General features: G+C 38.8%; 1 protein-coding gene across 1 annotated transcript; it reads left to right on the top strand.

Moving 5' to 3' along the window:
* The first annotated feature begins 220 nt into the window (after positions 1–220).
* Positions 221–12,729, top strand: LOC101736975 (isoleucine--tRNA ligase, mitochondrial). The gene is made up of 12 exons (XM_004926109.5): positions 221–462; positions 605–727; positions 933–1,294; positions 2,739–2,852; positions 3,713–3,912; positions 4,315–4,481; positions 5,331–5,564; positions 7,115–7,281; positions 8,597–8,729; positions 9,486–9,640; positions 10,398–10,538; positions 11,420–12,729. The coding sequence occupies exons 1-12, from the start codon at positions 274–276 to the stop codon at positions 12,276–12,278; spliced, it is 2,844 nt and encodes a 947-aa protein (XP_004926166.1). The 5' UTR covers positions 221–273; the 3' UTR covers positions 12,279–12,729.
* Positions 12,730–13,809: the final 1,080 nt, after the last annotated feature.

Genomic DNA, 13,809 nt, shown 5'->3' with positions numbered 1-13,809 from the left:
ACCTGTCCTGATGAAACTGGAAAGGCTTCAGGGCCATCAGCAATCCTTCAATCAAAATTTTATAATTGCTGAATTTAATAAATGCTGCTTTCATAATTTTCTGAATTTAATAAATCGATATTAAAGACAATAAACAATAAGAACGGAAAAAAATATAAACTGCTGATTTTTCGATGTCTAATGATACCTTTACCTAACACCTAACATGCCAAAATTTGACATCTATGTAACTACAACTGTCAAACAGCAAAATAAAAATAAAATAACCTAAAAATGTTTTTAAATTCAGTGACAAAACGACGGAATTATGGGATATTGCTTACAAAATGGGATTGCAAAAGCTGCGTACGCTTAAAAAGTTCAGCAGAACCAAAAACCAAGACCTATTCTCATACGGTATTGACTCCTAAAACAAAATTTCCTGTGCGTTCGACTGCCGTAGTAAAAGATGAAATTCAAAAGGTAAAAATAGCTAAAATCACAGGGAACGAAATAAAATATACCAGAAAAAGGTCTAGCAAGTTTAAAAACCCTCTATTTTCGGTCAAACAATGCCATTTTATACAGTTTTAAAGAAAGTTAAAATGCTTAAGTATTTTTGCAGAGTGCACAATTTTCGGAATTATATTCATGGCAGAGGGAAAACTTGAAAGGATCCGAATTTGTGTTACATGACGGGCCGCCTTACGCTAATGGTGATTTACATATGGGACATGCTGTGAACAAGGTTAATATAGCATTATCAGAAATTAACCTGAACTATTTTGAGATTATCTTAATGAATGAAAATATGATGCTATAGATGTTTTGGCTACACTATATATGTATTTAATAGTTTTAGTATTGACTATAATATAGAAATTTAAGAAAGCCTTCAAGGTCTATTTCAAAATAATATATTTGTTAAAATTTAATTTGGATACCACTTTCAGATAATTAAAGATATAAATAATCGCAGTCAGATATTACAAGGAAACAAGGTACATTATACGCCGGGTTGGGACTGTCATGGACTTCCGATAGAACTTAAAGCATTACAAAAATCCAAAAAATCATCAACCGGTACTGATCCTATTGCCATACGTACTACAGCAAGGAGCTTTGCCCTAGAAACCGTTGAAAAACAAAAGCAAGCATTTATTAGTTGGGGTATCATGGCCGACTGGGAGAATCACAGTTATTTAACTCTAAAAAATAATTATGTCAAGAATCAATTGCATTTGTTTCATAAAATGTATGAGAAGGGCTATATATATCGTGCATTAAAGCCAGTTTATTGGAGCCCTTCCTCTAGGTAAGTTGTTCTGTTGTCTGGCAACCTTGTGACTATATTGTAAATAATACTTTTTTTTATCTACCTATGCTGAAGGTCTTGAGACCATTTCAGCGTAACCTTAACAAGTAGGTCAGCTCACAGGGCTCAAACCTGATGACGTTGCTAACACTAAGCAATAGCACAATAGCCATACTTCGTTACTTCGCAGAATCTACCACATGATTTAATACTAATATCTGATACATTATTTTAGTATTGGTATACTATTTTAGTATTGGTATACTGATGGTAGCACCTCGTGTGAGTCCGCGAGGGTAGGTACCACCACCCTGCCTATTTCTGCCGTGAAGCAGTAATGCGTTTCAGTTTGAAGGGTGGGACAGCCGTTGTAACTATACTGAGACGTTAGAACTTATATCTCAAGATGGGTGGTGCATTTACTTTGTAGATGTCTATGGGCTCCAGTAACCACTTATCACCAGGTGGGCTGTGAGCTCGTTCGCCCATCTAAGCAAAAAAAAAATAAAAAAAAAACATGTAAGCTTCCATAATCATGTAAATTGACTAAAGATTAATTATGCAATCATGTCTTGCTTCCAGTAACCATTTAAAACCCGATATGTAGTATGTCAATAGTCGATTCGAAAAAAAAGAAACTTTATAATTCTGAACAAACCAATATGGTTACTAGTAAAACTGACATTGCATATCCATCACAAATAACACTTTAAATAGTCTTGAAATATGTCTTAGTTACTTTCCCTTACTATTTTACTGTTACTACTACTGTCTTAAAAAAATTTTGTTGTCCTTGTAGACAGACGAGCATATGGCCCACCTGATGTTGAGTGGTTACTGTCGCCCATGGACTTCAGAAATTCCAGGGGCAGAGCCAAGCCGCTGTAGGCAGCAGCTTGGAACAGTAGGCTGTTCCAAGCTCTGCCTTTTGTTAAATGCATACTTTCTGTCCTTTCTTTTGCATTCCTGTATGAATGAATAGTAATCAGTTACTAGATCCCATTGACATCACTGTGTGAATGCCCTAATGGCTATCACGTACTTCAAATCAGAATGCATTACTGCTTATCAGTATAAAGAGTTTAGCTGGTGGTACTAACAAGCTCTCATTATATTCTACCACCATTATTAAAATAGCCAGAGTATGACTGAATGTGTGTTTTAATAACAGTCTCAAAGCACATGATCTCATAGTCTGGGGCCTCTGGGTTTGATGGTAACTTCAATTACATTAAACACACTTTTCGGGTAATGAAGATTATTTATTACTTTTTGTTGTATTTCTAAATATATATAATTTTTTTACCAGAATGCATGAGTATAGTAAGTAGTACTATAGTGTTGCCGCACAATGTAAAATTAAGAGAATCCACGAGAAGGATTAAAAGCATGATGTCATGTTTGATCGTTTTATGAACCAGATAAAATAAATTATAATTTCCAGAACAGCTCTAGCGGAAGCGGAACTGGAATACGATCCGCAGTATCGAAGCACAGAAGTGTATGTCACGTTTCCCATAGAGAAGGCACCTGGTTGTGTCAGTGACTATGTGAACGGGTAAGTGTCGTGTATAAGTGTATATAATAGTATATAAGGGGTTGGTTGGCATATAGTGGTACAGCATATTGGAGTCCATGCAGGTAGGTACTATTATCCCGATGCAAAGTTGTATTGAGACTGAGGCACAAGCTCTTAAATGTAACGTTATACATCTTTTTTTTCTAAGGGATCTTATGACCTGGTAACTAAAACCTTTAGGTCAAATCTTATTTTGATTTTAATGAAAACTTTTTTATATGAAAAATGATATTATGAAGTGAAATGAAGTTGATTACTGGTGGTAGGACCTCTTGTGAGTCGACACGGGTAGGCACCACCACCCCGCCTATTTCTGCCGTGAAGCAGTAATGCGTTTCGGTTTGAAGGGTGGGGCAGCCGTCGTAACTATACTGATACCTCAGAACTTATATCTCAAGGTAGGTGGCGGCATTTACGTTGTAGATGTCTATGGGCTCCAGTAACCACTAAACACCAGATGGGCAATAAGTTCGTCCACCAGTCTAAGCAACAACAAAAAAAAAGGGTTGAATGGCATATAATGGTAGAGCATATTGGAGCCCATGCAGGTAAGTACTATTATCCTGATGCAAAGTTGTATTGAAACTACGTGTTTCCATGTGGCGGTAATCATGTTGTAACTCTCTAACTTATATCTCAAGGTAGGTGGCGGCATTTGCGTTGTAGATGTCTATGAGCTCCAGTAACCATTTAAGACCAGGTGGGCCGTGACTTTGTCCACCCATCTAAGCAATAAATAAAAATAAAAAACATACAATAGCTTTACTGCTTTCTCTGCTCTAGACTAGTATGTATGGATGACACATGAATTTTAAAGACTGCAATAATTATCATTCCAGTATGCCTTTATCTGCAATTATTTGGACGACGACGCCTTGGACCCTGCCCGCCAATCGAGCGATCTGCTACAACCCTCAAATGATGTACAGCATCGTGAAGCTGTCGAACCGACCTGGACAATTCTTAGTGGCCACCAGCCTTATTGGCAGCTTGGAACAAATATTAAGTATTGAAATTAAGAAGATCATAGAGTTTGACGGTAAGTCTTGTATTTTATTTTTATTGCTTTGATGGACGGACGAGCTCACTTTCCACCTGGTGTTAAGTGATTACTGGAGCCCATAGACATCTACAACGTAAATACGCCACCCACCTTGAGATATAAGTTCTAAGGTCTCAGTATAGTTACAACGGCTGCTCCACCCTTCAAACCGAAACGCATTACTGTGTCACGGCAGAAATAGTCAGGGTGGTGGTACGTACCCGCGCGGACTCACAAGAGGTTCACCACCAGTAAAAGATAAATGAGGATATTCGATTTTCAGGTACTAACAATATGGCAATCCTAGGTCAGGGCCATTTAATATGAAGTGATTAATTGGAAGTTTCGTAAAAACGATGGTGCTTGATAATTATTTAATACCGGAATCCTTTTTATTAGGTGCCCAATTAGAAGGCACATCGTATAGGCACGCTCTGGTGAATGAGGTCTTGCCGTTCCTCCCCGGAGACCACGTCACGGCCGGTAAGGGAACGGGCCTGGTGCACACTGCCCCGGCCCACGGACCAGATGACTTCCTCGTGGCGTTGCGGAATAACATGCGTGTCGTAAGTTGACTATGGTTCAGTGGCTGGCTTGACGTGATATTAACAGTGTCATTGGCAAAAAACTTTGGATGTCCAGAGACTTAGAATCCGCTTAATCAAAAAATACCCTTCTTTTTTTTATTGCTTGTATGGGTGGACGAGTTCACAGCCCACCTGGTGTTAAGTGGACACTGGAGCCCATAGACATATACAACGTAAATGCGCCACCCACCTTGAGATATAAGTTCTAAAGTCTCAACTATAGTTACAACGGCTGCCTCACCCTTCAAGCCGAAACGCATTACTGCTTCACGGCAGAAATAGGCAGAGTGGTGGTATCCACCCGTGCAGACTCACACGAAGTCCTACCACCAGTAAAGTGCTTTTGTTTGTAATGCTTAGTCTTGGTTACGGCCAGGTGTACCAGGTTATCGAAGATTGTATGCCTATTCATTTGAATTCCATCATCCATAAGACGAGATATGAGATCGAACGGCAGAAGCAAGGACTTCTACGGTGAAGGAATAGCTTCCTCTTCTTCCTTCTAGTTGGTATCGCTCTTGACAGAGTGGTCGTGGTCCACACTTCAGGCGTTGTTGGCAAGGTTCACAACGCGCCGTCATTCCTCTCTGACGGCCGCCCTCCGCATTCGTGTAATGATGATGAGCTATACACTGCCGTTTTTATCTGGTCAGTCCGTCTCATAGGCGATCTTCTTCGTAATCTGGTACCCTCAACCTCTCCCTGGACCTGATAATAACCACTCAAGCGTTCTTTACTAAATACAAAAAGTACGAAAAGAATTGTAACCTCGACATATTGATAGACAAACGATGAAAAAAACTACATAATTAATACAACACCTCCCAGGAATGCAAAGTGGACGAAGCTGGTCGTTACACCAACCTGGATCCTCAACTGGACGGGCTCCACGTCCTAAGTGAAGGACAGGAGGAAGTGGTAAAGCGTCTTGGGTCTTCTGTTATACACCGCGGGGTGTATACCCACTCGTATCCTCTGGACTGGAGGACGAAGAAACCGATCATCATCAGGGCAAGCGAACAGTGGTTCATTGATACGGCGAAACTTAAGGAACCGGCTTTGGTGAGTGTCTATAAGGATACAGTCACATAAGATGCTCTTTATTGATTGTAAACATTACACACTTGTTAGCCTGCTGATACCAGAGTCTGGAGACCGACACGATGCGAGAACTAGCTGTCTCGCTTACACTAACTACGTCATACTATTGTCTTCAACGTTCGGAAATATTTAGTTAGTCATTTAAATGAAAATAAGGTTTGAAAGTGTTGCCCATTACAAAAAAAGAGTCTTCTCTGTCAATTTGTTGTAACTATACTTGAGACCTTAGAACTTATATCTCAAGATGGGTGGCTCATTTACGTCGTAGGCTCCAGTAACCACTTAACACCAGGTGGGCTGTGAGCTCGTCCAACCATCTAAGCAATAAAAAAAAAACAACAAAATTGCGCGATAGATGGTGACAGTCCGAATGTTTTTTTGTAGAATTCATCATCATTCTCCTGCCCTTCTCCCAGTCACCTGGGGTCGGCGCAACAAATTTTCTCCTTCCATACTCCTCTATCATATACCATTTCTTTCGTCTTTCACGGAATTATTACTTTAAATTACAGGTGGTAGGACGTCTTGTGAGTCCGCGCGGGTAGGTACCACCATCCTGCCTATTTCTGCCGTGAAGTGAAGAAATGCGTTTCGGTTTGAAGGGTGGGGCAGTCGTTGTACTGTAAAAACGGAAACTTAGAGCTCGTGTCTCAAGATGGATAGCCGCATTTGCATTTTTGATGCCTATATGTGGAGCTCTTTGTTATTACAATGGGAGGGAACTTATTTTGCATAAGTCGTTAGCACCGTCTAAATTCTTCTGATCTAGAATACTAGATGATGACTGGTTTTTTTTTTTTTGATAACGCCATCTTGTTGTGTCTTTAAAGCGGTGAGTTACCCATTATTATTCGCCAATAGATGTCGGGAAGAGTTGATTATTGAAAACACGAATAAAACAACATTTTCTGAAAATAAATCGTAGCCAGATCGATTTATCGCCCCCGAAATTCCCTGTATACTAAATTTTATGAAAATCATTGTAGCCGTTTCCGAGATTCAGATTATATACATATATATGAATATACAAGAATTTCTCGTTTAAAGGTATAAGATTGTTAGGCGCTGGGGTTCGGGATAAATAAATGTTCCACCAAAGTACAACTTAAAACGGCTGTATTCAACACTTAGAACACTTAAAACACTTCACAAACACTTTAAAATTCTCAATTCGCTTCTTCCGCTTCGCTTCAAGTGATCCGATCGCTGATTCGGTTCGAGTAGTTCCGATTACTAACTAACTGCGTGCCATCTCTGCAACGCTTTTATAGTCGATACGATATCCCTAGAATCGTCGAGAACATTCCTCACAAGTCGAGTACATACGATGTGTTTCCGCTATCTGACAATAGATGGCGTTGTATTTCTCGAGCGTTCTAGATGCTACTAGATCCGTCGATATTCGTTCGACTATTCGGTGATAGATGGCGTTACTCTTATCGACATAACAATATCTATCAGCTACGACCATTCATTGCTTGATAAATCGAACTAAATTATTTCGTTTACAGAGAGCCTTAGATAGCGTAGATATTCTGCCGCCATCCAGCAGCGCTCAATCTCGTCAGGGCTTCAGGGCTCAGTTGGAGAAGAGGCCGTACTGGTGTATATCCAGACAAAGGGCTTGGGGCGTGCCGATTCCGGCTTTGTATGCTGATGGTGACGTCATCGTTGATATGTGAGTGCTGAAAGGTGACGTCACGATTGTTTCACGACCGCTTTTTTTTGTATTGAAAGTTTCACCAGGACAGGTGGGCGAGCAAAGGCTCAGCCAGGAGGGTGGGATTAGGTAGCAGCTGCCCGAGCGCCTCCGAAGGAGACCTAACAACTCAAGAGCAACTGCTTCGCGAATTAATCTACTACCGGATCGGAATCGCGACCCGCTGAGAAGATCCGACGAGAAACTCAGCGGGCTGACGAATGGGTTAGGTACCGTAATAAGTATGACGGTGGTACATTACCTGTGTCGGTAACAATACTCTCTACTACTAGTGCCAAATTAGGGAGGGATTACATGAAAATTATGATAAAATAAATTTAGTAGAAAAACTAACATGATGTATCAAGGTATAGGGTGTTATTTTTCCGAAACTTAACTTTAAAACTGAGACTTGAGACTCATGTCTCAAAGCGGAATTTACGTTGTAGATATCTATGGACTCCGGCAACCACTTAATACCGGTTGGGCCGTGAGCTCGCCCACCCATCTAATATAAGAAAAAACCCTATCTCAAGTGATAAACGGTCTAAAAACGCAGCAAAGTTATATTGACATAATCGCACCTTTAGAATTGATGTGGCGTAATACAATTTTTTTGTTTTTTGGTAAAAATTAGAACGGTAAAAATTAACCTTAAAAACTGTAATTGAAGAATTGTAATTTTTCAGTTTTGATTTTTATATTTTAACCTTTAACCTCGATTTAAAAGTCACGGAAAATGTACTTTATCCTTTTGGAACTAAAATTTAAATTTAATTTTTAATATAAAAAAGGGTGCGTGTGCTTATGTACGCGCGTAAGAAGTATTAATTTATTTTGATTTTTATTTCTCTATTTTTTTTAAATATTAAATAATTAATAATAAATATTTAACGTTAATAATTTAATAATATTTAGTATGAATTATATTAAATAATAATTTTGTCATTTATATTACTAAAACATGAATGCTTATAACACTTTTTTACGAGTGTACGTGCGCGAAAATTCACCTGCGGCTATGTTCAGACTCGCCAAGTTACGTCGGTCGTATTGTAATGAGCGATTGAGTGGGCAACTTCATTTCGGTTAATTTTGTGTCACGGTGCGCGCGCATCGTAAAATTTCACTCTCATCAATTTTTCATAACGCGCCTAAAGAAGTATAACTTCAAAAATTTAATTTTACTTATTTTTAATTTTATTATAATTTTTAAGTTAAGCCACTTCAATCATTAAGGTTCGATATTAAAAACTATTTATTTAATTCCTAAAAACTTATGCTCTTTCCGCAGTGGTGTCATAGATAAGCTGTGCGCTCTAATAGACAAGGAAGGAACGGATACATGGTGGACTTGTGACGTGAAGAGTCTCCTACCCGACGATCTACTTAAATCATTAAGTGATCGACAAATCGAAAAAGGAAAGGTAATTTTATTTCTATAATGATAAAGTTGATTTTTCTTTAATAATGTTTTTTTTTATATTTGCCTATGCGTTTTTATTCACATCAGTATTATTAATAGTAGGACGTCTTCTGAGTCCGCACGGGTAAGTACCACCGCCCTGCCTATTTCTGCCGTGAAGCAGTAATGCGTTTCGGTTTGAAGGGCAGGGCAGCCGGTTGTACTGTGTTAAAACTGAGAACTCTTATGTCAAGGTGGGTGGCGGCATTTACGTTGTAGATGTCTATGGGCTCCTGTGCCCACTTAACACCAGGTGGCTCGTGAGCTTATTGTAAAGTTTCATCAAAATCCATTCAATAGTTTTTGCGTGAAAGAGTAACAAACAAACATACATACATTCTTACAAACTTTTGCGTTTATCATATTAGTAGGGTACATAGATTGTACAAGTAAATATTTGTAGTGAGTGTATCTTCTTTTTTTTTTTTTTATTAGGCTCACATTACACATTACAAGCTAAAAAGATACATAAAAAAACACAAGTAAAAAGAAACAAAATCTGGCTTGCAACATAAAATATGTGTGCACGACAAAACAAGACACATAGTGCTGAATTTTTACAACAACGTTCCTTACAATTACGACAAAACAACACGACAATAAAAACTAATCTAACTTATAATGTAAAGAAATAATTTTATTGACAATATAAAATTAAACAATTACAATACTAACCTATCTACATAAAAGGAAGAAACCGTTCATCATCAAATTCCAGGATATAATGGATATATGGCTGGACTCGGGGCTGTCTTGGAGCACCCTGGACGGCAGAACGGCCGACCTATACTGCGAGGGGGTCGACCAGCTCACCGGCTGGTTCCAAGCCTCGCTGCTGACGTCATTGGCCTTGAATGAGAAACCTCCTTATAAGTACGTAGGCATTTGGGATCATACCTGCGAAGAAGCATTGCAGGGCTGCAGTGGTGGTAGGACCTCTTGTGATTTCACGCGGGTAGGTACCACCACTCCGCCTATTCTACCGTAAAGCAATAATGCGTTTCGGTTTGAAGGGCGGGGCAGCCGTTGTAACTATACTTGAGACCTTAGAACATATATCTCAAGGTGGGTGGCGCATTTACGTCGTAGATGTCTATGGGCTCCAGTAACCACTTAACACCAGGTGGGCTGTGAGCTCGTCCACCTACCTAAGCAATAAAAAAAAGGAAGCTATTGAAATTTTCACCTCCCGTCGCAGTGTTGACATTCCATTCTCGATGAATATATTATTATATAGTGTGTTGTTGAAGTGAAAACTTCTTTAGAATCGTTGTGATTTCAAACCGGATGCAACGGAAAAAACGACAGGTAAGAGACACAAATACAAAAATGTGTAGGATGAAGCCAGCAAAGAATGAGACAGAAATATACATACTATTTAATACAGCGCCATCTGTGAGATTTTTTTAATACTAACGTGTGTATGAAAGCTCTTGTAGTGAATTTTAATTTAGGATTATACGTGAAATTAAAATATCAATTCACAGAGGGCGCCACCTTACAATTATTTACTAATGACAAAATTTTACATATACTTAAGACGTTTAGGATAATTGTATTTTAATTTTGGAAGGTTTCACTTCTACCACGTGTGAATTGCACACATGTTTTTTTTTTCCTTTTTTTATAGATCCATTTTCGTCCACGGCTTCGTTGTCGACGAGAACAAACGTAAGATGTCGAAATCCATTGGTAACGTGATCGATCCAGACGCAATAATCAACGGCAGCAAAGGAAAAAATCAATCGGCCTACGGAGTTGATACCTTGAGGTAACGTATACAGGGTGCTTTACGATAGTACACCTTAAACTGAACGGAAAACGATGTTTATTAGCTTAACTAACAATAAAAGACGTGTAGTTTTATTTTTTCTTCTTCTTCTTTTTTTACGTATGGCAATTCGTTTCTTTCGAAGCCGTTGTTGCCAGTAAAAATTTTCAATTTATTAAATACATGAGATGCTGATTTATTTGAAACCGGTTTTTTTTTATTATTGCCGTATAGGCAAACGAGCATACGGCCCACCTGATGGTGAGTGGTTACCGTCGCTCATGGAAGTCAAAAATGCCAGGCCGCTGCCTACCGTTTAATACTCTCCACAAGCCTCGTTTGAAGAAGAAATCCGTGATAGATTGAGATAAAATTGAATGAAACAAGATAATAATAACATATGAAATGAAAGTATTAGATACTAGATGCGCCCGCGGCTTCGCCCGCAACAAAATTCAATTTTATATTAAAACATAAAAGCAACAGAACGACTCAGAAAACTAACCACGTAAAATCTCAAATTCTCAGTGAACATACATACAAACATACATTCTTTTATAAATACAGATATATAGATTTTATATCAATTCGAGCTACGGTTCGAAAGATAACTTTTTTTTTATTGACCTTGTAGGCAGACGAGAGCTTACGGCCCACCTGCTGGTGAGTGGTTACCGTCGCTCATGGACTTCAGCAATGCCAGGGGCTGAGCGAAGCCGCTGCCTACAATTTCTGCCGGCAGCGCCATCTGTCTGGCACTAACGCAACTATTATTATCGGAGTGGTCACATGACTCTTTATACGTGTGCAAAGTTTTATATCAATTGGGCTAACGGTTCTCGAGTTTTAGGTCAAGATACATACCCTTTTTATTTCCACAGATGGTGGGTAGCTAGTCATTCTACGCAGCACTCACACATAATCATAAGCAGGAATCTTCTAGACGACTGTCGATCCGAAGTGATAAGGATACGTAATATTTTAAAGTACTTATTGGGCGTGATAAGTGATTTGGATAAAACCGATTTTTATCGGGAACCGAATCTGAATTACTTCGATGGGTACATGCGGAAGGAAACTGATGAGTTTTTGAAGCGAATCGAGGATCATTACAATAACTATAGGTACAATAATGTGGCCCAAGCGATACTGAATTTCGTTAGCAGCAAAGTGTCCGCATTGTATTGTCATTGCGTCAAAGATAGATTATACTGTGCGCGCAGGGGTTCGGACGAGCGCCTGTCTGCCCAGTTGGTCGTGCACGCGATTCTGGTCTCTCTGTCCAAAGCCATAGCGCCTATATTACCGCACTTAATCGAGGAAGCGTGGCGTTACCATCCTCTGTACGAGAAACCGTTCTTCATGACCCCCGATATACCGGTGCTGCCCGTTAAACCGATAGAAACGCATTTAATGAACTCGATTTTGGAGATAAAACGCGAAATATGCGTTATAACGAAGAACGAAGATCTGAAAAGATTTTGCGCTAATATCAAATTGAGTAATGATTTGTTCGGCGAATTGAATCCCCTGAATCGATCCGATAGTGACAGTGACAGCGTGCTGTGCGAGATTCTAGAACTGTCATCTGTCAAACTTCACCCGTCAAGTGACGTCAGATTGTTCGAAGTTGAACTGTCACAGAGTAGCCGCGATCAGTGTCTAAGGTGTCGAAAGTATACAGCCACCGTAAATAGTGATAAATGTACGAGATGTGAAAACGTTTTGGATTTGCTTTAGTTTAGTCCGTGGGCTTTTTTTTTATAGCATCTAGTATTAAATGGTAACCGTCGAAAAATCGATTGCGCTGTGTGACGTCATTAAGTCTAAGCTACGTCACTACAGCCAACGTCATCAGTACCATTGACTGGAACAAATATAAAACTTCTGTGACGGCCATATCGCTTTGAGCGATTTCTCAAAAGCCATATTATACGTATAATTAATACGCACGAACAAGTTAAGTAGGAAAATGTATGAATCATTATGGTATCTCATTATCCGTATTGAGAGCCCTGATCTTCGTGTAAAGATGGCGGAGTTCTTAACTTAGTATCTGCGGACGTTACCTCTTAATAGCAAAAAAGCTGTGAGCAACAGCAATAAAATATTCGAATTAGAAGTCTGTATAGTCATTGTTGATTGTGTAGTATATTAGTGTATAATATGAATTAAATGTGTTGACTGAAAATTTGTTTTAATTTATCTATTATATGTATCTTATCTTATCTTATATATCTTATACCTTTAAACGAGCAATTCTTGTATATATATAATCTGAATCTCAGAAACGCCTCCAACGATTTTCATAAAATTTAGTATACAGGGGATTTGGCGGGCGATAAATCGATCTAGCTACGATTTATTTTCAGAAAATGTTGTTTTATTCGTGTTTTCAATAATCAACTCTTCCCGACATCTATTGGCGAATAATAATACTATTTTTCTTAATTGAGGGCAACTAACCGCATTAAAGACACAACAAGATGGCGTTAAGAAGAAAAAACCAACAAAGCTCGGTCATCGTCTAGTTATTATAGTATTACTCTCTCCCTATGTCTGTCTGCCTTTTCGCGGAAATGCCTATTTTGTTTGTAGTTTTTTTTTATCGTTGAGAATATAATAATGATTGGGATTACAGGATTATAGCATATCATACTGTTAATTTGTAAGAAGACTAAATAAATAAATAAATTAAATTCTAACACTATAAATATATGTCGAGGAATGGAAAGGCTATTTGGTATAAGCAAGTATTTTTCTTGTAGTTTTAGAAGTTATGCAATAACTAATTTGGGATATATTCATTAATTAAACGTAGATCTTATGAGGGTGAGGCAGCCGTTGTACTGTTAAAACTGAGACCTGACAACTCATATCTCGAAGTGGGTGGCGGCCTTTACATTGTAGATGTCTATGGGCTCCGATAATCATTTAACACCAGGTGGGCTGTGAGCTCGTCTACTCATCTACGCAATAATCTATACATATAAAAAAAATGGGAGTGTCTATTTGTAATACTGAAATAACCGCTTTTTACTACATGCATATGAATATATACAACGTACATACACGAAAATATTTTTTTTTACAATTTTTGTCTGTCTGTCTGTTTGTTCCGGCTAATCTCTGGAACGGCTGGACCGATTTCGACGGGACTTTCACTGATAGGTAGCTGATGATATAAGGAGTAACTTAGGCTTGTTTTTAGACTAGCTTCGCCCGCGGCTTCACCCGCGGTACGACAATAACCGCGGGCAACATCGCGGGA

The sequence above is a fragment of the Bombyx mori genome, chromosome 20, assembly GCF_030269925.1.
Source record: "Bombyx mori chromosome 20, ASM3026992v2".
Classification (NCBI taxonomy): domain Eukaryota; kingdom Metazoa; phylum Arthropoda; class Insecta; order Lepidoptera; family Bombycidae; genus Bombyx; species Bombyx mori.
The sequence above is the reverse complement of the archived record's forward strand: the minus strand, read 5'-3'. Positions and strand labels throughout refer to the sequence as shown.